Source organism: Panthera pardus, unplaced genomic scaffold (genome assembly GCF_024362965.1).
Source record: "Panthera pardus isolate Hobbes unplaced genomic scaffold, ASM2436296v1 HiC_scaffold_22, whole genome shotgun sequence".
NCBI classification, from domain to species: Eukaryota; Metazoa; Chordata; class Mammalia; order Carnivora; family Felidae; genus Panthera; species Panthera pardus.
This window is the reverse complement of record NW_026526788.1, coordinates 4081324-4107084: the sequence shown is the minus strand read 5'-3', so window position 1 is coordinate 4107084 and position 25761 is coordinate 4081324. Positions and strand designations below refer to the sequence as shown.

General features: G+C 42.8%; 1 protein-coding gene across 4 annotated transcripts in view; it reads left to right on the top strand.

Moving 5' to 3' along the window:
• Positions 1-25761, top strand: part of PCNX2 (pecanex 2) — a 299669-nt gene that overhangs the window by 130447 nt on the left and 143461 nt on the right. For all 4 annotated transcript variants that reach the window (XM_019418990.2, XM_019418991.2, XM_019418992.2 and 1 more), the window contains exons 16-19: positions 2966-3075; positions 4369-4465; positions 18026-18118; positions 18932-19082. In XM_019418990.2, coding sequence (XP_019274535.2) covers positions 2966-3075; positions 4369-4465; positions 18026-18118; positions 18932-19082 — 451 coding nt within the window. The remainder of the gene's footprint in view (positions 1-2965; positions 3076-4368; positions 4466-18025; positions 18119-18931; positions 19083-25761) is intronic.

The window sequence follows — 25761 nt, the reverse complement described above, 5'->3', positions numbered from 1 at the left end:
GTGTCTGCCCTCCTCACGAGCGTGCGCCTCGATGCCTGGCACATAGTGGGGGGGTGGGGAGCCGATGAATGTTTCATGGGTGGACTCTTAGGGAAGAAGAAAACTCTCAAACTTCAGAATAACTTTTCTGTCACTGGGGCCGCTGTTTGAAGGAAAAATGAGCGATAAGGTCAAAGAATCCCCTTTTCTCCGCTAGTCCAATCATGCCGGTGGCACTTTACTGCCAGGTCCACATTTGATCTAAGCTACTTAATTTCTTCACCCTCTTTTCTTGCTGAAGATTCTTTCCCACACAGGTCATAGAAGAGGGGCCGATGTAATCATGAAAACTGAAACCTTGCAGTCCCTCACTCACAGATCCATTGATGTGCTGACATTTGTGCCCAGAATGGGGGAACTAGAGATGAAAGGCCACCCCCCTCGGAGTCTGCTCTAAGCATAACTGTATTCAGTGGCTCTGAGATGAGGGAGCGAGTCCTACCCATGGCCACAAATAATAGAAGTGAGATATCTTAAGTGTTGACGTAGAAGTATTTAAAGGTGTTTTTGATACACAGAGGAGGGCTCCAGTCTGCCTGGGAAGCAGGGAGGCAGCACCAAGCAGGTGGGACTTGTTATACTGGGTGCTGAAGCATGAGTAGGAGTTTGCCAGGTAGAGGAGAGTGGAGTAGGGTCAGAGCACGAGAGCCCTTTGTACAGACGGAGCCCTGTGTGTGAAGGCATTTGGAAGGAGGCAACATAGCTTTATGACTTCGCTGCTGTGCATCTTCTAAATGGGAGGAACGAGGCTGCGAACATGGGCTAGGGTCAGATCCTAATTGGCTTATGTAGCCTCCTGTGGAGTAGATTTATTAGGCAATGAGGAATCATTGAAAAATACTGAGTGAAGGCCATAGTGCGATGTGCTCTTTTAGGTGAGGAGGATGATTTTCTTGTTATGTGGAAGACACATTGTGGGGTCTGTGGAGTGGGGTGTTTGATCCCCCCATTATGAAGCTATCAGCAGTAGAGCTGGAAGGAGAGAGACAGCAGAGGCTTACCCAGTGGGATGTCAGGAAAGGAAGGGAGGCCTGGGCAGGTGTTGGACGATGTGAAAATCAGCTGACTGGGGACCGTGGAGAGGAAGCATCTCTCAGGATAGCCAGCTTTCTGGCTCAGGGCGCTGGGTGTCAGTCACCAAGTAGGGGCTGCATTGAACCCTCTTGTGTCAAAAGCTTTAAAAAATGGCCCAGGGCGCAGGCGCGTACCCTTTGCAGCCACCCTTGAGTTTGTATTCTTTTCCTTTTCTAAAGAAGAGGAAACGAACCCAGCGCTCAAAGATGTTGAGTAACTCAGCCAAGGCCTCACAGCTCACGTGTGGCAGCGCTGGGGTTCAAAGCTAGGTTCGCCCAGCTGGAATCCCACCCTGTGCAAAGCTGCTGCCCCCACGGGGAGGTGCCCCACGTGGAGGAAGCTAACGGGTCCCTTGCGAGGCCGGGGTGCGCTGACGGAGGGGATAGAGATAGTGGGGGGGGGGGCTTTTTTTTTATTTTTTAAGATGTCAGCAGAAGCATTTCTATAGGCACGGCGGAAGGAGACAGCGGAAGGAGAGGATGCCTTTCCTCCATCTAGGGGATGCAGTGCAGTCAGGGGACTCTGTGGGTGCGAGGGCGGGGCTGGCGTTAGGACCCAGGCGGTGCCACCCTCCCTCGGACACAGGAATCAGGGCTTTGCGGAAAGGAAACTCCAGAGGGAGCAGTGAGGAACAGAGGTCCCGGGCTTCCGGGCAGGGCAAGTCGGTGGGGTGGGCATCTGCAGGGAATCAGGGAAGCTGCCTCGGTGCCTTCAGGACGCTGGGAAAGTCAGAGCCTCACAGAGGCGCTGGTCCGCGAGGCTTGCGGGGGAGGAACCGGTCAGCGTCGCCTCTGGCCTGTCCAGCTGCGGCTCAGCGGCTCCCCCAGGGTTGCTGTCTTCATTTCCCTTCCAGATGCTTCTAGACCCTCACTATGGGGGGAGACGAAGCAGTGCAGCTTAACTTCCAGGAAGGAGAGGCCTGTGGACTCGAAACCGCTCCCTCCACCAAGGGCCAGGCGATAGCTTGGCCTTCACATCTCAGCTGTCCCAGATAGGAAAGGAACACAGCTGAATCATTCGTTTGTGTATTTTATTTTACGCACAATGATCAACACAGCCTTGTTGAGTTAAAAAGGATCAGCGTCTTGAGAGAAAAGCATTGCAGTCTGGGTCTCGATTCAGCTTTTGGAAGGCACCGGTAGATTCTGTCGGTGGTCCCTGAAAGGCTGAAGGTTTCTTTGTGGATGTTTGTGTTGGAGAGGGTGCCAGGGATGGGCGGAAAGAGAGCTGGGTCCCGGGTCCCCACTCCGCTCACAGTGGGAACACATAAGGCCTATGCTCTTTTCTTCCACCCTGAGGACAGTGTATTGATTACTGGTGTCTGTGTTTCTATCACATCAAACCTGACTACCTGGCTCCTTTCGTTTAAAACCATTTTCTTCTCTTTCTCGAGGAGGACTGTCTTTAGTTTGTCATTCAGTCCACTAATTGATCTCTTAAGGCATGTTTCCCTGTCTTGTACCTTTTACACCATCGGTTACATAAACACTAGGAAATACAGTTCTTGTCATTATCATTAGAAATGAATTCAGAAGAGGCAACACATGATTAACGTTCATCTTCTAAGTCCTAAATTTCAGGAGAGATTGAGTAAAAAATATTCTCAGGAAAGATGAACGAAATATACTCTCATAAACATGTACACGTAGTTCGAGACGCCCCCACTCCTGCCCTGGCATGTGTCAGGATCGGAGTTGGTTTCCATGTTGGCCATCAGGTGCCGGTGACGATCCTGGGACACCGTGCCCATCTGTCTGGACCGTGGGGATGCGTGCCTCCGTGTTCTATAGAGAGCGAGTTGATTTTTGCATCACTCCTTGGAATGACTTGGCATCTGATGTCTTTTCCTCAGGAACCGTGGAGCACTCAGCACATCCCAGCGCTGTTTTCAGCCTTCTGTGGCCTCCTGGTCGCGCTTTCCTACCATCTGAGCCGGCAGAGCAGTGACCCCTCAGTGCTCCTGTGAGTAACACGCACCGCTGTGCCTGGTTCCCGTGGCCCTCGCCTTGTCACAGGGGCGAGAGGGCCATGGCCCGCATGGTGGCTGGACTCCTGTGCTGTTCACGCAGCCAACCACCCGGCGAGGACAGGAGAGGTGCAGGACCAGCCAAACACTAATGGAAATCAAGCACCAACTTTTAGCGAACATTTAACCTCTGCTCTTGCTTTTGGAGTAAAACGCACAGCGCCAGGGACACAGGGCTGTTAGCTCCCAAGTGCTGCTTTTGACTTTCCCTTGGGTGAATTGTGTGGGCAGCTCCCACCTCAACAAGGACCCTTTCCGGGCCCGTGAAGCAGAATCGCTAGGTGGTTACCCTGTGGAGACTTGATGGGCATCTCTGCAAGGTTTGCAGTTTGTTCTGTTTTTTTTTTTGTTCCAAACAGGGCTGTGCCCACATTTTAAAATATATTTAATAGTAATCTTAGTCACTTGAAATATACTTTCCTACCTTCTCTTTAATTGTGCTTTTTATTATTATTTTTTAAAAAAATTTATTTGGGGGAGAGAGAGAGTATGCAGGGGAGGGGTGGAGAGAGAGAGGGACAGAGAATCCCAAGCAGGTTCCACACTGTCAGCACAGAGACCGATGCGGGACTCAAACTCATGAATCATGAGATCAATACCTGAGCTGAAATCAAGAGTCAGATGCTTCACTGACTGAGCCACCCAGGCACCTCTAATTGTGTCTTTTAAATCTTTGATAAATTTGCACTTGGGAAGTAGAAACACTTCCTGGGATGCCAGAGTTTCAGATAGCAATCATCTCATGTCATTTTTCCAAATGTACAGATTTTGACCATAACTGCGTGGGGGCCAGAGAAACCATTGTTTTAGGCTGCCACATGCAGCAAAATAAAAGACGCGGGAAATGGGCAAAAGTTACATGTGGTTTGTGCAGTTTTTCACGTCAAGTATTTTACTGAAGTGTTGAGTTTTGCTGCCATTTTTATGTGCGGAGGAAGCCCCGATGGGCTGATACAGAGAAGCTCTGTGAGCTTCGCTGTTGGCAATCAGCTGCCCATTCCTCTTGAGGTCCTTGACTCCTTTAATTAGGATGGAATCTGAGAATCAAAACATTAGATTTGCGATCACCTGAATACACGCCTCTTCCTCTTTATTATGAATTAATCAAAGGAGCGAGCCCTTGCTTTGGTCATTTGGGAGTGAGAGGTCTCAGGTGAGGCTGTTTACCTGGAACGTTGTGACAGGCACATACTTTAAAGAGTATAACCTGTGCGTTTGTTCGTTTCCAGGTCCTTCATTCATTGTAGATTGCTTCCTAAATTTCTACATCAGAACCTGGAAGAGTTGGCCGCCGACCCTCTTCCCAAGAAGATGAAAGGCTCGGTGGTGAGATATTTGTGTTGCATAATGTACATGAGGATTTTGCTTAACATGGCCTGGCACGTGCTGGCGAAGCTCAGGTTCTCAGCGGGGCCCTGGCTAGGCGGGAATGACAGTCACCGGTGCAGAGAGAGGTGCCTTGTCTTGGTCTACAGTTGGCACATGGACTGTTGAGCCACCTGGCAGGTGTGGACCTTCGACAGCCTCTCGAAGGCAGATGCTATATATGCCACGGTCACTCCATTGGTCCTCAGCTGATGGCAGTTTGCTCGGCTCTTTGAATGAAATGAGTTCGGTCAATGCTGCCCCCTGCTGGCGCCAGGCAGCAGGCCGGCTGCACACAAATAAAAGCTCATCTGCCAAGCTGGTTCCTAATGGGCTCCACACAGTCCTCTCCACACCTACTGGCCTCAGCCTCGCGCTGAGCTCAGAGTGCGCTTCCCACGTTCAGGGTTGACACTTGCACAGCCCTTGTGAGGAGCCCTTGGGTTTTAAGACTTACATCTGGGATGTTGGAGAGGGGAGCGACTCTATGGGATGGAGCGTGTAAGGGGAGAAGGAAAGAGGTAAAGAAGGAAGAACAGAACACAGAGACTTTAGAAGAAGGATGCTCTTTTCTGTTCGCCGGGAAAATGGCTTGGGGTGGTTTCAAACATCATCTGAGGAGGGGTAGCGTCTTTGGTATCATCTTCCAAACGTTACCGCTTTCAAAAGCAATGCTCATTTGTTGTGTAATCTCCCATTCGAGTGTTGAGCTTGGGGAGATCTGCTGGCTGGAAGTCATGCCTTTCCTATGTTTTTGAGGAACGACGGATCAATGGAAAAGCGGCAAATGACCCATTGATTGCAGTCTCCTCCAGCCAGGAGATGTGTCTCATTTGTCTTGGCCTCCACGGTGCCAAGCGCCTGATGCTGATAACTGCCGTTGAATTTAGATGAGATTCAATTGCAATCCGCAATTTCAAGACAATGTGCAGGACTCAGGCAACACGATAACATTTAAAAACTTCACACCTAGCCCCCTGTGCCTTTGAGTGTGGGTGCAGTTCAAGCCAACACATTGAGGAAGCAAAGCACAGTCACTGTGACTAAGGACGTGGTTCATGAATTGGACAAGCAGAGGTATGTTTACAAGCAGGGCAGGAGGTAAAGCAGCTGGGGCCGATAGGATGGCAGCTAAAAAGGGAGGAACACATTGACACTGAAACATCGCATCAGCAACCTGATCTCTGACATCTACACCAGGAGGTTTACAGGGTCAAACTTGACATTCCTAGGTCAGTTGCCATAAAAGTCCTGGAATGGCCCGATGTCTCCCCCAAAGGTTTCCTATAGGTATCTGAGAAAAACTGTTCTCCCCAAATGTTCCCTGATTTCATGGAATCATGAGGATGCTTTCTGATTTGTTGCCTTGAAAATAACGTATGGACAATGAAGAAATCCACCAAGAAGGTTGCTTGGCAGAGGCTGACAGCATCTCCTTAGATGTGATGGGCTAAGAGTTGCCTTCCCCAGTTTTCATACACTTTGAAACGCTCTGTATAGTGAAGCGCACATAACCTGTAGGTGATTTAATGTGACCTGTGTTCTCTCTGAAAAGTCTTCTGGTCTAAGGAGAATATTTTAATAGGACTACCACATTTAGATTTTAGAGTTTGGTATATAAAACCTTTTGTGCCCTAGTGCAAGTGCGAGATTTCTCTCCTTGTCTCTGATTTTATTTCTCTGTGTCTGTCCGGCTCTCTCTTTTTCGCTCCCTCTTTTCTTAAATTTCACTGTGTATGAGAAGTCCCTAAGGAGCCTCCTTAGATCAGGTTTCCAGCCCTTCCTCCTATTCCGATTCATTTGGCCTGTGCCAGGGCCTGGGGATCTGCATGTTTACAAGGCTGTCCCCACAGACTGGTCTTCCAGGGACATTGATCGAGAACTAGAGATACCTAGAGCTCCATCAGTGGGCTTCCACATTTCCATATGATCATTGCCAGCTATGCACTCAGTTAGTAACAATGTGAACTTTCCACTCCTGGTTTAGTTTCTTCTTATCCGTCTGCCTCATGAGCTTGGTCTATTTCTTTCTTTAAGTTTTTTTTTTTTATGTTTATTTGTTTTTGAGCGAGAGACAGAGCATGAGCAGGGGAGGGGCAGAGAGAAGGAGACACAGAATCTGAGGCAGGCTCCAGGCTCTGAGCTGTCAGCACAGAGCCTGATGTGGGACTCGAACTCACGAACCACGAGATCATGACCTGAGCCGAAGTCAGACGCTCAGCTGACTGAGCTGCGCCCAGGCGCCCCTTGGTCTTTCTGTTTCTATCCTCACTCATCCTCCTCAATCCCTATACTCTTCACCCATTCAGATATGCTACTTCCATTGTATCTATTTTTCTCAGTTCCTAGAAACAAAAAATAGACCACCAACAAAACAAACGACTACCTCATTCTTATTTGTGCAATTCAAACAACTTCTTTGTAACCACTGGTTGTATCATTAGGTTTCTCTGGCACCATGCTGTCTATATTTACTGTGTGTGTAGTTTGGAACCAGCGCTTTTTAAAAAAAATTATTTATTTTATTATTTATTTTTGAGAGAGAGAGAGGAAGAATGAGTGGTGGAGGGGCAGAGGGAGTGGGAGAGATTAGAGCCTGACATGGGGTTCATGCTCATGAACTGTGAGGTCGTGACCTGAGCCAAAATCAAGAGCCGGAAGCTTAACCAGCTGAGCCATCCAGTGCCCCGGGATGAGGCGTTCTTCAGCTTCTTTTTTAGGGTTGGAGCATGAAGTACTACATAAGATGTCACAATGGATTTTAAATATTCAGTGTACTAAGCCCCAATATATTAATTAGTTAAATATGCATGGAATCAACATTAAAATAGGGAGCCAAAACCTTAATATTATTGAATATTGTTTTGGAAGTTCTGGCTTGTGTTAAGTCCTAAAAGAAAAAAAAAAAGTAGATTGCATTACTGTATACATTTAGGTGCACAGCAAAGTTTTTAAATATCGATCATGATCAGTATAAGAATTCACAAATACCCCTAGAGACAAAGAAACTTAGAAAAACAAGAGCATTCTAATACATCAGAAATAACTTTAGAAAATATAATGAGACCATAATCCCACTCACAATGGCAACAAAATACATGAATTGATAATAGGAAAGATTTTACCAAGTAATGTCAGAAGCAAAGAAAACCACAGCAGTCTATTAAAATGCAAATGAGCTTCTGAATAAGTGGTGATAAATAGACATAACCTGATTTTGGATAGGAAGGTCGAGATTTATTAAATGCCAATTCTTCCTAATAAATTTATAGGTTTAATATAGTTCAAAACAGTTCCAGAGGAATTATATTCACAACTTGGGGAAATGATTCTAAGATTCACTTAGAAGAATAGCCATTAATAATAGCTTTAAAAAATCTGAAAAAAGAAGAATAAGAAAGAGGAACTTAGCACTTTGGGATTTAAGAATATATTATAAAGATTGAGTAATCGGAAGAAAAAAAAATGAGACTGATCCAAGAGTGGAGAATGGGATTAGTGAATCAGTAAAACACAGAAAGGAGACAAATTATTTATAGGAATGTATTATGTGAAAATTACATGTCACAATCAAGAATTGATTAATCAGTGTATGGTGCTGAGGTAATTGTTTAGCAGTGGGAGGGATAAAAAGGGATTTTATGTGCTGATCCCTCACCAGAAAGAAAAAGATCAAACGAGACTTTTCCATTTGGCAAGTTATGGCAGGCTGACTTATTATAGCCAAACTCTCTGCTGATTAAAACTGAAAATTCTGAACAAAATACAAAAAAAAAAGTCCTTCTTGTATGTGGAAAAAAAGTGACAAAAGATAAGGAATTATCAAGTCAAAGTCTGAGTGAACAGGGAGACCTGGAGGAAGCAGAGCAGGAAACTGCTTTTGCCTCAAGAGCACCTGCCCAACCAGGGGATCGTGAGCCTCAGTGTTCAGCCCTCAAACGGCGGGGAAGAGAAAAGAAAGCCCAAGACTGCCAACGTGGGTGTGCAGTGGGGACCCACACTGAGTCACCCACCCTCAGTGGGAGGGTGAACCAGAAGGAATCAGTTGCATCCTCCGCAGTGCCTGGAGACTGCATGGTACTGGCCTCGGTGCTGAACACAATGGCCCTGGATCCCTGGGATGTTGTGGTCCGCTCCGCTGTGGGCTTTCAGTCCACATTCTGACACCCCTAACCCCTAAATTTATGGAGTGAATTTGAAGCGGCCCCCAACCAAGAACACCTCATGGCAAAATGAAACACACATCCTCTCTAGAGGATCCTTTCCTCCTAGGTCTCCACGTGTTCCCCAACCCGTTTTTCTAAGGGAAATGAGCAGCTCTCACTAAAAAAATGTAAAAACTACACAAGGAAACAAGGAACCAGCAGAAACGGGTCTTCAAGTACTTGAAGCACTTGAACTACCAGACACATTTTAAAACTACTTAATGTGTTTAAAGGAATAAGAGGTAAAACTTATAGACAATAGAAAATACTAAAATGATCCAGCATGTTTGAAAAAAACCCAAATAGACCTTCCTAAATGAACAAACAAAAAATGGGAAAAAATGAAGCAGTTGAAGTAAACACACACACACACACACACACATGAGATTAGACACCTCTGATGAGAGAATTAGTGAACTACAAGACAGAAGAAAGTACCCAGGATGCAACACTAATAGACAAAAAATTAGGAAATACAACAGAAAGACAAAGATAGGTGACACAGACTAAGAGGATCTAACATACATGTAATCAGAATTCCAGAAAAATGGGAGAGAGAGACTGGAGCCTAATCAATGTCTGATGAGATGATATCTGAAAATTTGCCGGAATTGATGAAAGACACTGATCTAGGGACTCAAGAGTGCCAGTGAATCACATGCAGGGTAAAACAAGGAAGAGAGAATCCACACAGGACAAACCTTAGTGAAAGTGCAGATATCAAAGACACAGACCATCTTAAAGCAGTTAAACAAAAGAATGGATTACATTCAAGTGAATGATGAATGGAAAGCTCCCTTATCAAAACCCATCATAGAAGCCAGAAGTTTGATGTATTCAATGTCCTGGAAAGAAAGTATCTGCCAGGGTAGAATTCTATGCCCAGTGAAAAGATCTTTAATTTTTTTTTTTAATGTTTGTTTATTTATTTATTTAGAGAGAGAGCGAGACAGTGTGAGCAGAGGTGGGGCAGAAAGAGAGGGAGAGAGAGAAAGAATCCCAAGCAGGCTCTGTGCCGGTGCTCCCAGTGAAAATATCATTAAAGAACCAGGGACAAAATAAAAATATTTTACATAAACAGAAGCCGAGAGGCTTTCGCTAAATGTAGTTCTGAGTGATGTTCTTCAGATGGTCTCAGACAGAAAGTCTAATTCGCAAGAGAGAACAAGGAGAAAAAAAAAAGTGGCAGATACACTGGTAAATTTAAGCAAACATGAGCCGTGCAAAACCACACAAGGGTAACATAAAACTCTGGATGGAAGGAGACATGGACTCCAAGACTTAAAAATTCTTCGTAATGTCCCGGAGGCAAATAAAGATCCTGATTAAGACTGGTAAGTGAAGTATGCTTATTGGAATGTTCGGTGTAACTGCTGAAGGAGTAGAAACACAGTGTGTAACTTCCTACTCACTACAGAGGGAGGAACAGAATGACGAAAGAAAAAATGGCTCTTCATAAGTAACAAAATAGAACGGGCCTCCTCTGTGATGCTCTGCTTAAAAGTCAGTTCCAGAAGGGTTATAAGCCTAAATAGGAGATGACAAAACCTGAGAGTGCTTGGAATCATAATAGAGGAAATTATCTTTATGGTACCTCCAGGGTAGGGAAGAATTTTTCAAACGAAAACAACAAAAAATTGAAGTTTACTAAAATTATGACCTTTGACTTATCAAATAATGCCCAAAAAGAAGACTTAAAAAACTAAGCCACAGAATGGGAAATGATGTTTAAAATGTGTATAGTAGATAAAGCACCAGTGTAGAGACGAATACACAATTACTATAAATCAACAAGAAAGCCAGATATGTCAATTAAAAATGGCCAAAAAGGCGGCATCTGGGTGGCTCAGTCGGTTAAGCCTCCGACTTCGGCTCGGGTCATGATCTCGCGGTTTGTGAGTTCGAGTCCCGTGTTGGGCTCTGTGCTGACAGCGCGGAGCCTGGAGTCTGCTTCGGATTCTTTGTCTCCCTCTGTCTCCACTCCACTCCTGCTTGTGCTCTGTCTCTCTCTGTCTTTCAAAAATGAATAAACATTAAAAAAAAAAAATGGCCAAAAGGCTTGCACATGCGCTTCACAAGAGAGGAAATAAAAATAGCCAAAAACATGAATATGTATGTAAGCTAATTAATAATCAGGAACCTCCACACTAAAACCACACTGTGTTACCATTTCACACTTGCTAGACTGACAAAAAATTAAAAGTTCCCACAGTGTTAAGTGTAGAGCAAGGGAACTCTTATGAACTGCTGGTGGGGGTGTGAATTACTGTGTATATTTTGGAAACAATTTGGGATTATAAGGTTGAAGATGCATATATACTACAGCCAGCAATTTTACTCTTAGATTTTTATCCCGGAGCAAATCTTGCACATTTATACCAGAACACACACGTAAGATTGTTCCTTTTAGCAATAATTCATAAGAGCCCTCAACTGAAGCCACTAGAAATTCTACCAACAGTGCAATGACTAGCGTGCAGCAGAACAGATCTTACTGGAGCCATATGCAATGGCACGGGTGAGTCTTGACCATGTAATGTGGAGCAAAGGAGGCAAGACACAAAGATGTCTCGTATAGTGCCATCCATTGGGTAAAAGTAGACAAACAATTACATATGTAAGTAGCAAAATCATTCTTGTTTAAAAAGCAAGAAACTTACTTTCACTGCAGTCAGGATAGTTAATGCGGAACCCCAAGAGGGGATAGAAAGGTTTGTGATCAGAGAGCCGCATAAAGGGATTTCTTGGGACTAGAAATGCTAGATTTCTTGAACCAGTTGGTAGTAACTGAGATGCTTACTTTATAATTATTTTTTTATCTATCTTCTATCTATCTATCTATCTATCTATCTATCTATCTATCTATCTTTAAGTTTAATTACTTATTTTGAGAGAGAGAGAGCAAGGGAGAGGCAGAGAGAGAGAGAGAGAGAGAGAATCCCAAGCAGGCTCTGCACTTTTAGAAAGGAGCCTGACCCAGGGCTCGATCCCACGAACCATGAGATCATGACTTGAGCTGAAACCAAGAGTTGGACACTCAACCAACTGAGCCATCCAGGCGCCCTTTATAATTATTTTTTAAATTACATTTATCTATTTTATGCACTTTTTTGTATTCCTGGATCACAATTTTAAAAATGTAAAAGAAATTTTCCAAAAAAGGTATGAAATAAAATCAAACATTTATTCAAATTCTAGAAAGGGGATGATTTTCCAGACTTGGAATCTATAAAATGAAAATAAATAAAACGCACACACATACACACACACACAGATGTGAGTCCATAAAGCTTTTATACTTCTATATGTTTAATTAATTAATTTAATTAATTAATTTAAAGATAATAAAATTAAATAATTTGGTAAAATATTCAATACAAATTTGATAAAAGTTAAATATCTTTCTTCTACCAACAACTCACACTTTAATTGTTAAAACTCTATAAGCAAATGATATCAATATATGTATTTCACTTTAGGGACAAAATATTTCGAAGTAATTGTGAGGACCGTATTTACCCTTCTTATAAAGAAAGAAATACAGATTAAAGTAAGAGAGTTGTTTTTTGTTTTTTTTTTTGTTTTGTTTTGTTTTTTTGTGTTTTTTTTTTTGTCCACTCAATCAGCACAGGATAAATTAATGATATTGCCAACTGGAACAAGATGAGATTTCTTAGACATTGTACTTGTGTAAATTATTACAATCATCTGGAAAAGCATAATTTATCAAGAATTCTAAAATTCATCACCTATAATATAATAAGTCGATTTATCAGAGGTGGTCTAAAGGATGAATTCAAAATATGAAAAAAAGATTCAGGTACATCAAGATCATGACTGCGGCATAATTCATCATGGTAAAAAATGGAAGATAACCCAGAGCCTAACAGTCGGGGAATGCTTGCACTAAATACAGCATATTCCCTTTCAGTCGTGAATTTAATGTTTTAAGTTTCCACTATGGCACTGTTTGTATGTGTACGTGTATGGGTCATCACAAGATGGAAAATTACTTCGCTGGTACGTGGCTATTAGTAAGTCTATACAATAATATGCCTATATGTAGTGCTTACAAAAGAAAGTACAGTTGAAAAAGATAAAAAATTATATGCACACTAAGATTAGATCTTCATAAGCTATGCATAGGTAATACGTATGATGTATATATGTATATGTATGATGTATAATCATAATATACATCATGATTGCAGCTAGAACCGTGCCTCAGCATTCGCAGGCAAAAATACTGAACCAGAAAGCATAAAAATGCTAATATTGTTAGTGTCAGGATGCAGTGATCACGAATGATCTCTTCCCTTTCTTCTCTGTGTCCTAGAGTGCTGCAATATTATGTTATCCTATAATGGAAATGTTAATTAATACTAAAAATTTGCAGAGACCTTCTAAATTTGTATTTTTCTCAGATGTTTTATACTCTAATTTTTATTTGTTTATTTAAAAAATTAATGTTTATTTGTTTTTGAGAGAGAGAGAGAGAGAGAAACAGAGCACGAGTGGGGAGGGGCAAAGAGAGAGGGAGACACAGAATCCGAAGCAGGCTCCAGGCTCTGAGCTGTCAGCACAGAGCCCGACACAGAGCTCGAACCCCCGAACTCTGAGATCATGACCTTAGCCAAAGTCTGACACTTAACCAGCTGATCTACCCAGGCGCCCTGTATAATGTGTACTTAAATGAGCAAAAATTATTTAGTGAGAAACCCAAAATTAAAAACTTTTTACAGTGTTTCAGGCTACTTTCATAGGAGACAACAACAATCTCTGATGACTAGGTGTTTTCCAGATTCCTTTTCAAAAATAGTATTTTCACGTTTGCTGCACTGTACTGCATTTAAAGACACCCATGAAACAGTGGTGCTTGTAAGAATTATAGTTGTGTATTAGTAAGTAGCGTTGTGTCACTGAACAAATATGTTTATAAAAATCTGCTGCATTTCGGGGTACCTGGGTGGCTCAGTCAGTTAAGTGTCCGACTTCAGCTCAGGTCATGATCTTGCAGTTTGTGAGTTCAAGCCCCACAACGGGCTATGTGCTGACAGCTCAGAGCCTGGAGCCCGTTTCGGATTCTGTGTCTCCCTCTCCCTCTGCCCCTCCTCTGCTCACACTCTGTGTGTGTGTGTGTGTGTGTGTGTGTGTGTGTGTGTGTGTGTGTGTGTCTCCCTCTCAAAAATAAATAAACATAAAAAAATTTTAAAAAAATCTGCTGCATTTCATACTCTTTGTAAAGGCACATGTATAAAAATTTCTAAGGAAAAGTATATTTTCAGGAATACAATTTTTGGAGCAGCATAGTATCTGGTTTTTGGTGGCTGTAGGGAAAGAGGGAACCTTTTCTTTTTCTTTTGCTAATGTTACTTTCACCAGTATTAACACAGTGGTCTGTGGTTTCATTAATTAGCACTAGCTTGAAAAGCTCAATAATCACCATTTGCCATTGCCTTTGCTGAAGAGTCTGCTCAAAACTTTGCCGGTTTGCAGCTGGGAGGGGGATGGGGGAATTGTTTGGCTTCTTGCTATTGGTTTGTGAAGCTTTTATGTATTACAGATGCAGTTTGTGCTTTGCAACTACTTTTCTCAGTCTTGGCTTGCCTTTTCATTTTATAACAATGTATTTTGAAGAGCAGCTGGTTTAAATGTTCATGAACTCCAATTGAATAACTTTTTTTCCCTTTAAAGTTCCACTTTTCAGTGTTTTGTTTGGGAAAGCTTTGCTAAACCCAAGGTCACTAAGATTTCCTCTTATGTCTTCTTTGAGAAATGTAACAGTTTGTTACGTTTATAATGCACGTTGACTTAGGTTTTATGTGTGATGTGAAGTAAATGTCAAGGTGTTTTTTTGTTTTGTTTTGTTTTCTGTTTTTTCCCCCTTCCATTTGTGGAAAGAATTATCCTTCCCCTCATTTAGAGGAAAGGTGTTTTTTCACATTGTCACTTTTGTTTAAAATCCATTGACTGTGTATGTTTTCGTCTATGTCTGGGCTCTTTGTTCTGTTCTCTTGATCAAGATGTATACTTTATGCCAATACCATCAAGGCTTGATTCCTGCAGCTTTGTATAAGTCTTCAAATCAGATATTGTATATCCTCCAACTTTGTTCTTCCTTTTCAAAGTTGTTTTGCCTCTTCTAGATCTATTGCATTTCCAAGTAAATTTATGTCGCATTCTAGGGAAGGAAATAAACCACTGAGATGTTGCAGATCAGTGGTTGTCTCCAGACAGAGGAGAAAAGGGGGTGTAGGTTAGAAAAGGTCGGGAGAGGAAACTTTAGGGCACCATGGCTGTGCTACTTATTTTCATTGTGGTTGTGGTTTTCATGGGGATATCCACGTGTCAAAACTCATCAAATGGTACACTTTATGTATGTGCTGGGGTTTTGTATGTCAGTCACACCTCAAGAAAGTTGTTCAAAATAACAATAGAGGGGTATCTGGGTGGCTCAGTTGGTTAAGCCTCAGACTTTGGCTCAAGTCATGATCTAGTGGTTCGTGAGTTCAAGCCCCACGCCGGGCTCTGTGCTGACAGCTCAGAGCCTGGAGCCTGCTTCAGATTCTGTGTCTCCCTCTCTCTCTGACCCTCCCCTGTTCATGTTCTGTCTCTGTCTCTCTCTCAAAAATAAAAATAAAAAATGTTTTTAATTAAAAAAAAAAGAATAAAGCCAACAATACGGGGGCACCTGGGTGGCTCAGTCTTGATTTCAGCTCAGGTCATGATTCCAGGGTTGTGGGATTGAGCCCCACATCAGGCTCCATGATGAGCATGGAACCTGCTTAACATTCTCTCTTTCTCTCTCTCTGCCCCTCCCCTGCTCCTGCACAGGTGCTCTCTCTCTCTCTCTCTCTCTCTGTTTCTCTCCCTCTCCCTCTCTCTGTCTCCCTCTCTTGCTCTCTCTCTAACTTAAAAAAATAAAAATAACAATACAGGAAAGAAATGGGCAGGAGGAACATTTTTGTAAATAAAGACTAAAATCAGTAGAATTCCTATGTATCATCCAACTGTGAAAAAAATACCAATAATCAGAGCTCATTCTCTTGCTTTAAGAAACCTAGAAATGTAAGCCTCCTCCCCTCACCAGCTGCCCTCATGGCCCACTATTTTGCCTTTAGGCAAGAATGGTTGGTCAGTTATAGATAAGACTTACTTTTCAATGAGAATATTTGGGAAAATGTTTATCTTCCTTTCGGATAAGGATTCAGTAATTAGAATAAATTCTTTAATGTTTATTTTCGAGAGAGAGGAAGAGGGCACACGCATGCGTGTGCAAACACACACACGCACACACGTACTCAAGTGGGGGAGGGGGAGAGAGGGAGACAGAAGATCCGAAGCAGGCTCCACACTGACAGCACAGAGCCCGATGTGGGGCTTGAACTCATGGAACCGGGAGATCATGACCTGAGCTGAAGTTGGATACTTAACCGACTGAGCCACCCAAGTGCCTAAGCATTCAGTTATTTATTTATTTATTTATTTATTTATTTATTTATTTATTCATTCATTCATTCATTTAAACATGAAATTTATTGGCAAATTGGTTTCCATACAAGCATTCAGTAATTTTTAAATGACATAAAACCATGTCAGTATAAAAGAGGAAGGAAAAATTCACTTATCTTCGTAGCCTGAAGAGTCAGTGAGTTATAGATCTTTCCTCTGGGAAGGCCTGGCCTTTTGTAAATCTTTGGAATGCAAGGAGATACCTGAATTTTGTCCATTTATTCATAGTAAAGTTTTGATGAAAATCCCGTGATTGTAAAAGTTTTATGAGGATTCCGACTAAAAAAGCATTGTGATTTGCCCTGCCCAAAAAATCAGGGGGATTCCTACCATTTTCTTTTACCATATTATTCTTACCATTACTAAGAATAAATCTAGAATTTAGTTTATCACTATACAATTGCTCCCATATTTAATACCTGCACATGAATTGTAAAACAACTTTAGCAGATAATTGATGAATTGATGCTGAGACTGTTATCTCTTCCCTGTATGATTAGTTGCTTTAACCAAGCCATGTTGACTTTCCATCAGATGGTTCCAGGTCATTATTGCTCCATTTAAACTGCCTTTCTGACTCCTTCCTATCACTTTGGGTGTTAATTCAGCCAGAAAGCCAGTAGCATGATTTGCAAGAAGTCCACATTTTCATTTTAAAAACCAGAAAAGAAAAAAAAAAAAAAAAAAAAGAAAAGGGTTGTAGGGAAACAGACATACAGGGATACAGGTTTCTGGTGGATAAACAATTACCTAAGAGGCATAATTCCTTTTCAATATGAGATATTGATACATTTATAATGATGGTTTAGAGTTTTCAGGTAACTGTGTGACACCTCAAAATGTTCAATAATTGTGAACTGTAGTGAACTGGCCTCTGTAGACAGAAAAAAATGTGATGGTCCTTTATATCTCTAAGATGTATCTTAGTCCATTCTCCATATAGCTGCAGGATTAATGACATTCTTTGGCCTAACTTTGCTTTGTTTTCCCGAGACCCTGCTCACGCCACAATTTTATGCGAAGGGAAGTTATCAGCAACTTACTAACATTTCATTTTCTGCATATGTGCCAATACTATGTGTATATTTAAATTATTTGGAGGTGGCCATAACCCAATCTGACTGGTGAATTAAAATGTGAAATCTGTTCTGGACCAAAGAAATAAGCAGGGACGCCCGGGTGGCTCAGTCGATTAAGCGTCTAACTTCGGCTCAGGTCATGATCTCGCAGTTCGTGGGCTGGAGCCCTGCGTTGGGCTCTGTGCTGACAGCTCGGAGCCTGGAGCCTGCTTTGGATTCTGTGGCTCCCTCTCTCTGTGTTCCTCACCCGCCTGTGCTCTGTCTCCCTCTCTCTCAAAAAATGAACAGTAAAAAAATGTTTTTTTTAAAAAGAAATAAGCAGATGTGTCAGAGGCTTCTGTTTGGCCAACAGCATGCATATAAGCATGCTAAAGCCGAGTAGAGATCATGAGCACTTCACCCTCCTTCATCAGACCATGACATCTGGTCTTTGGCCTGTGTTCGTAGGGAAGAACCTTATGCCTCCTGTACACGCGGAACGCTTTTTTCCTGCCATGGTTAGCAGACGTAGGCTAACCTCACAGTGTGCATTCCCCATTCCCCACCCTTTGCCTTGTTCTTCCTGGTGGTCCACCCAGTGTGTGCCCCTGGGAACATACCAGGTAGGTGATGTGCTTGAAAAGTGGGTTATCCAGAGTCGGTATCTGTCTCCTGACTTACCTGGTGACTACAGAGTTACGGAGAGAAACAAAGAGCAGACTTTACAGTTGGTTCTCTCTTTGCAGAAGGATATCTTAAAATCGGATCTCATTATCTGCTCAGTGGCTGCCGTTCTGTCATTTGCCATCAGTGCCAGCACTGTGTTCCTGTCCTTGCGAGTACGTATCCCTTCGGCTTTATACTCCCCTGCCTCCTTATTCTCCCTAATAACAGAGCCGGCTGTGGGACTCCAGGGCATCGTCAGGGTAGTAGAGCCAGGAGAGGAAAACACAACACCAGCTGAGAGGTTTAAGGAATGTGGCCATTGTGCTGTGAAGAATTACGTCCCAGATGAGATTTGGTTCACATTGCAGATTGGGTTCAAGTGTTTTATCCCTTGTCCTCCGGCATCTGGGGAGCCGTATTGTTTGCTAGAGTAACAGCGCATGTCCTAGAACCCCGCGGTGGTAAGACAGGCCCACGGCTCACTGCCAGGAGCAGGACTGAAGGCATTACCATATCAGGAGGGAGACCGAGGTCCCCAAGCCAGAAGGCGTTTGGGAACATGGTTTTCAGGTAGAGAAACAAAAGTGGAGAGCTCTAGGTGGGGATTCTGGCTTGAGGTTCCAACAGACAGTTACTGTCTCCATATAAAAGTATTACACACTTAGGAGCTCTCTTTCCAACAAGGAAAGTCTATTAGCTACGTTTGTCACTCTCCGCCTCTTCTTTTAAAAACAACAGTAACAAAATCTAAAGGGCAGAGTTCCCTTGGCCTCTGAACTTAGTAGGCCAGCTCTGCACCCCCTTCTTAGGGGCTCCCAATACAGGGTGGTTTTGTATGGGAGAAATTTTCAGAAACAAGCCCGGGGTTGCCTCTCTGTTCCGTTAGAGGGAAGAGGGGAAGGCCGGCAGTGTTACAGTGATATTTCTGGACAGCCCTCCCCTGTCCTGCGAGGCTAAACCGTGACATTTGTCCTCTTGTATCACAGCCATTTCTCAGTGTCGTGCTGTTTGCCCTGGCTGGCTCGGTGGGGTTTGTGACCCATTACATGCTTCCTCAGCTCCGCAAGCACCATCCGTGGATGTGGATTTCACACCCCGTTCTTAAAAACAAAGAATATCAGCAGCGGGAAGTGAGAGGTCAGTAATCTATCCCTCGTTAAAAAAAAAAACCAAAACAAAAACGATGTAGTGGAAGGTATCTTTTACAGCAGAGATTGTGTGCAACCAGTGTGAATGTGCTGAATGCCACAGGACTGCACACTTAAGGACCGTTACAGTGGCAGATGTTACATGATATCTGTTTTACCACAATAAAAAAAAAAAGGAGAGCCTGTACCTTAGAGTATGCAGTATCGCCCCCAGAACAAGAAAGTTGAAGGGGAGTGAATCAGAACTGTGTTTTATAAAAATAGCAAGCGGTTGTTAGTAGTGGGGAAAATTAATTACCATTATTCAGACCTGAAGATTCCAGCTTAAGTTGACCCGGGACCAGGAAGAACATCACTTTACTGCCCTCCCATCCTCCACAAAGTGTTTGGGGTGGGAGTGGGGCAGGGATGTAGCCCAAACCTCTGAATCTTCAGGACCTCGGACCCCTTGAATTTTGCTTCCCTTGACCCACACCCGTACTTGATGCTCTCAGCTGTTCTCAGGGCTGTTTCCGGTCACGTGAAGTCATGCAACAGCCTGGTAATCGAGGCCGTGCCACCAGCTTCTAGATAAGAAGTCTCTCAGGAATTTCTCTCGTAGCTCTTCCCTTGCTCTGTGATCCCACAGATGGCGGAAGGATTGGATCCATCCCCATTTTCAGACACATTGAAGTTATAGGTCACAGACCGTGGCTGTCGTTTATAACTAGCTAGTGCTGGTAATTCTGCGCAGAACGTTGTAGCCCGTTGTAACGCCTCTGTTGTAGAGGGAGATATCTCATTGTCACCCTGTCCAGGCACAGGGGTATGTGAGCAGAGCCAAGACTGGCTGACCTGCAGGGATGCATCGGACTCCCCAGATTAGTTAGCAGTAACTTCGGTGGACTGGTATGACGAAGGGAAAGGGGGGTGAGTCAATTTCAAAATGAAGAAGCGAAAAGAATCACTTCAGGTGCTGTCGAGAGCATTTCTTCAAGGAACATCTCTGGGTGGGTATGTGGAGCTGCCTTCATCTGAAACAGCCAGATCAGGAAAATTGTAGATTGTTTAGTGGAAAAATACGGCATCGAGGGTCTGCTGTGCATATAGGGTTTAGGGGGTGGAGAAGGGTCACCTGACCGCTCTGCCCTCAGAGACTTGCTTTTCTCAACATGCAACGGGGCAGCTAGCTTAAGGGTCAAGCTTAATATATTTGTGCTATACAGACACACACACACACACACACACACACACACACACATACACACACACACATTTTAAATGTTCTGTTACATTCTAGGTGCTACTTAAATGCATAGTATTTTAAACCTGCATGGGCCATTTTTTTTAATTTATTTATTTTGGCGGGGGGAGAGCATGTGCACAAGCGGGGGAGGGGCAGAGAGAGAGGGGAGACACAGAATCCAAAGCAGGCTTCAGGCTCCGAGCTGTCAGCACAGAGCCTGACACAGGGGTTGAACTCATGAGCTGTGAGATCATGACCTGAGCCGAAGTCGGATGCCCAACTGACTGAGCCACCCAGGAGCCCCTTCATGACCTTTTCAGCACATGATTCAAGCCCAGGTAACGTGATTGTGTTTGTATGTTGATGTCTCCTCTTTGAGGGATGAGTGAGCAGGCGGGCCTGGGCGTCTGTCCTGTAACGGGGGACTGGGGGTTCACGTCTGTTAGCACAGGCTCAGGCAGAAGCTCTGTGGCTGTTTCTCCCTTGCCTGCATGGGCTGTTTATAAGCCACCTGAAATCTAGCCAAGAGTAATAGACTTGACAAATTAGGCATATAATGAAGAACAGATTGCATTTCAAAATTACGTGTGTTAGAAGGAAAATCCAAATATTTAAAATATGATGGTATGAACTCGTTGAAAAGCTATTACTCATTTTGGTATCATCCAGATCCCGACTTTCCTTGCCTCTTCTTCCTGGCCTTCTGCCTTTTAGGTCTTTTGCTCTTTATGTCTCCTACTAACAAGAAAAAACATGCCCAGGAAATTCAGACCAACTGTATACCTTTTTTTTTTTTTAATGTTTATTTATTCTTGAGACAGAGACAGAGCGTGAACAGGGGAGGGGCAGAGAGAGAGGGAGACACAGAATCTGAAACAGGCTCCAGGCTCTGAGCTGTCAGCACAGAGCCCGACGCGGGGCTCAAACCCACGAACTGTGAGATCATGACCTGAGCCGAAGTCAGACGCCCAACTGACTGAGCCACCCAGGCGCCCCAAACCGTATACCTTTTAATGTGAAAACTGTGCTCAAATCTTCTCATTGGATCACAGAATACAATTACTGGAAGAGAAGGTCGAGCAGAGCAGGGCAGCAGGTCTGTGGCCTACCACTGGAGTCCCCTAATCCCACGGCAGACATCGCTGAGAACAAGCCTAAACCTGGGCCAGAGGCAGACACTGAATCGGCATGGGAGATGAGATGTATGTACTCTCCCTGTCTCAGAGTTTGTAGAATCCCGCCCCACCCTTTACCTAGGAGGAAGCTGAAGCCCACAGACCTCAAGGGTCCCAGCAAGTCTGTGGCCAGTGAGTGACCAGAAAGAACCCAGGGCATCTTACTCCGGTGGGGTGCTCTTTCTGCTCCCCCGTCAGCTCTCGGTCTAGCAGGCTGATCGTGTGCAGTTCGTATGCGGCCCTTAGACCACATGTTGCTGCCGTCCTTGTTGCCCAGCAGGGCCACGTCGCTGTGGTAGGTCCTGCAAAATCCGACAGGCCGTAGTCTCATGCCAGCTCTGCAAAGCTTGCTTTCATCCCTGGATTGAGACAGACTCACCACACTGAATTCTGGGCCTTCTCATGGTTTCTCAAATACACCCCATTCTCTGACCGTCCCCCTTGCTGTTCCCTTTGCCTGTGATGCTTTTTCAAGCATCACTGGACTCGCGCCACTAACTCATCTTTCAGGTCTCTGTTTAAAAGTCAGTCCCTCCAGGAGCACCCTGGTGGCTCAGTTGGTTGAGCATCCGACTCTTGATTTTGGCTCAGGTCACGAGCTCACCGTTCGTGGGCTGGAGCCCCACATCAGGCTCAGCAGGAATTTCTCTTTCCTTCCATCTCTCTCTGCCCATCCTGCTCTCTCTCTCTCAAAACAAACAAACAACAAACTCAAAACTCAAACCCTCCAGAAGTCTTTCCCTGACCACCAGGAGTAGGACTAACTTCCTGACTGTGCCCGTGAACCGCCCTTTCCATAACATTCTCTGCAGTGACTGTGAGCGACATATCCATTTGCTCATGCTGGTCCTTCACTGCTCCCCATGGTGCTGGGCACAGAAGTGTCTCTCCTGAACTGCACTGCACTGAGATGTCATCAGCCCTCTGTTTGCTAGAACAGACTTCAACCTTGCTGGGTATACTTTCTCTCAGTTTACTTTCCTTTCTGCATACCTCTGATACGTAATTTTACTTGCCATACAAAATTACTTGGAGGTACAAAATAAATTTTGATACAAAATTCAGATTACGGCTCAAGTTAAGGCCTGTAAATTGAAATGTATTGTTTAGCCAATTCAGTTCTTCACTTTCGAGACTAATTTAAGTAAACTTTATCCCATACTAGTCCCAACAAGATGTTTCACCAATATTGGAGCTAAAAGAATAAAGTTTTATCACTCATAGTACAGTTGAGCCATAGTGGTGATGTCGTTGTAACCGACATATTAATGGGTATGTAAGGTGGTTTTTTTCCTTCTCTATCCCCCACTAATCTAAGTGAATCATGCTGAAAATAACAAGATAACTAAGTAGACAGCACCACAGATGACATCATGTTAGTCAAGTATGGAGCTTCTAAGACCAAATGTTTAAGGAGCATTGTATTTTTAGAAAATAAAACAAATTATCCTGAATTATGATGGTAATTCCAGACAAATGACTTCATTGATAGGCCACTGTTGTAAAAGAGTCAGAAGTCGGATCTACTTGAAAACTTGTTTTATTGAATGTCACTAGATACCTATCTTTCAATAACTAATTTGAACATAAAGAGACTAAATGCTGCAATCAAAAGACATAGGGTGACAGAATGGATAAAAACAACAACAGCAAGACCCGTCTATCTGCTGCCTCCAGGAGACCCAGGTAAAAGACACCTGCAGGTTGAAAGTGAGGGGGTGAAGAAACATCTGTCTTGTAAATGGATGTCAAAAGAAAGCCAGAGTAGCAATACCTACATTGGGCAGAATAGGCTTTAAAACAAAGACTGTAACAAGAGACAAAGAAGGACATTATATCACAATAAAGGGGACAATCCAACGGGAAGATGTAACAATTATAAATATTTACACGTCCAACCTAGGAGCACCCAACTGCATAAAAGAGTTAATAACAAACATAAAGGAACTAATCAGTAATACAATGATAGTAGGGTACTTCAACACCCTGCTTACAGCAAGGGACAGATCATTTAGATAGAACATCAACAAGGAAACAATGGTTTTGAACAACACGTTGGAGCAGATGGATTTAACAGGTATTTTCAGAACATCCCATCCTAAACCAGCAGAATACACGTCCTTTTCAAGTGCACACAGAGTGTTCTCCAGAATAGATCATATGTTAGCCCGCAAAACCAGCCTCAACAAATTAAGGAAGATTGAAGTCATACCATGCATCTTTTCTGACACAGCACCATACAACTATGAGTCAACCGCAAGAAATAATTTGGAAAGACCACAAATACATAGGGGTTAAATAACATGCTACAAAATAATGAATGGGTCAAGCAAATCAAAGAAGAAATTAAAAAGTACCTGGAAACAAATGAGAATGGAAACACAATGGTCCAAAACCTCTGAGATACAGCAAAAGTGGTTCTAAGAGGGAACTTTATAGCAATACAGGCCTATCTCAAGAAGCAAGAAAACTCTCTAATAAACAACATAACCTTACACCTGAAGGAGCTAGAAAAAGGACAACAAACAAAACTTAAAACAAGCAGAAGGAAGGAAATAAGATAAGAGCAGAAATAAATGATATCAAACTAAACACACACACACAATAGAGCAGGTCAGTGAAACTAGGAGCTGGTTCTCTGAAAACAAAAATCAATATAATTTACAATCTTCTAGCGAGACTTCTCATGAAAAAGAAGAAAGGACTCAAAGTCACAAATGAGGGAGGAAAAATAACAACCAATAATCACAGAAATACAAATGAAATAATAAGAGAATATTATGAAAAACTATGTACCAACAAATTGGACAACCTAGAAGAAATGGATACATTCCTAGAAACATAAAAACTACCAAAATTGAAACAGGAAGATAGAAAATTTGAACAGACCTATAACCAGCAAATAAATGGAATCAGTAATCAAAAAACTCCCAACAAGCAAAAGTCTAGGACCAGATGGCTTCACAAGTGAGTTCTACCAAACATTTAAAGAGGAGTTAATAACCATTCTCAAACTATTCCAAAAAGAGAAAAAGAAGGAAAACTTCCAAATTCATTCTATAAGGCCAGCATTACCCTGATACCAAAACTAGATAAAAAAAGAGAACTATAAGCCAATATCCCTGATGCACATACATGCAAAAATCCTCAACAAAATACCAGCAAACCAAATTCAACAATGCATTAAAGAAAATTCACCATGGTTAAGTGGGATTTGTTCCAAAGTCGTTCAGTATTCGCAAATTGATCAATGTGTTACATCACATCAATAAGAGAAAGGATAAGAACCATGTGATCATTTCAATAGACACAGAAAAAGCATTTGACAAAGTACAACATCCATTCATGATAAAACCCTCAACAAAGTAGGTTTAGAGGGAACATAGCTCACTGTAATAAAGGCCATTTATTAAAAAAATCACAGCTAATATCATCCTTAATGGATGGAACTGAGAGTTTTTTCCCCTAAGGTCAGGAACAAGATAAGGATGTCCACTCTTAACACTTTTATTCAGCATAGTACTGGAAGTCCTAGGCACAGCAATCAGATGACACAAAGAAATAAGAGGCATCCACGTCGGCAAGGAAGAAGTAAACTTTCACTATTTGCAGATGACATGATACTATATACAGAAAACCAGAAAGACCCACCCCCCCAAAAAAAACTGCTAGAACTGATAAACTAATTCAATAAAGTTGCAATTATACAAAATCGATGTATGGAAATCTGCCGTGTTCGTATACACTAATGGTGAAGCTGCAGAAAGAGAAATTAAGAAAAACAATCCCATTTACATCTACACCAAAAATAATAAGATACCTGGGAATAAGCCTAACCAAAGAGGTGAAAGACCTGTACTCTGAAACTATAAAACACTGACGAAAGAAATTCAAGAGGACACAAAGAAATGGAAAGACATGCCATGCTCACAGATTTGGAGAGCAAATATTGCTAAAATGTCTATACTACCCAAAGCAATCTACACATTTAATGCAATCCCTATCAAAATACCACCAGCATTTTCCACAGAACTTATAACAAATAAGTCTGAAACTTGTATGGAACCACAAAAGACCTCGAATAGCCAAAGCAACCTTGAAAAGGAAAAGCAAAGCTGGAGGCATCACAATTCTGGACTTCAAGTTATGTGACAAAGCTGTAATAATCAAAACAGTATGGCGCTGGCACAAAAACAGACACATAGATCACTAGAACAGAATAGAAAACCCAGAAATAAACCCATAATTGTATGGTCAATTAATCTTTG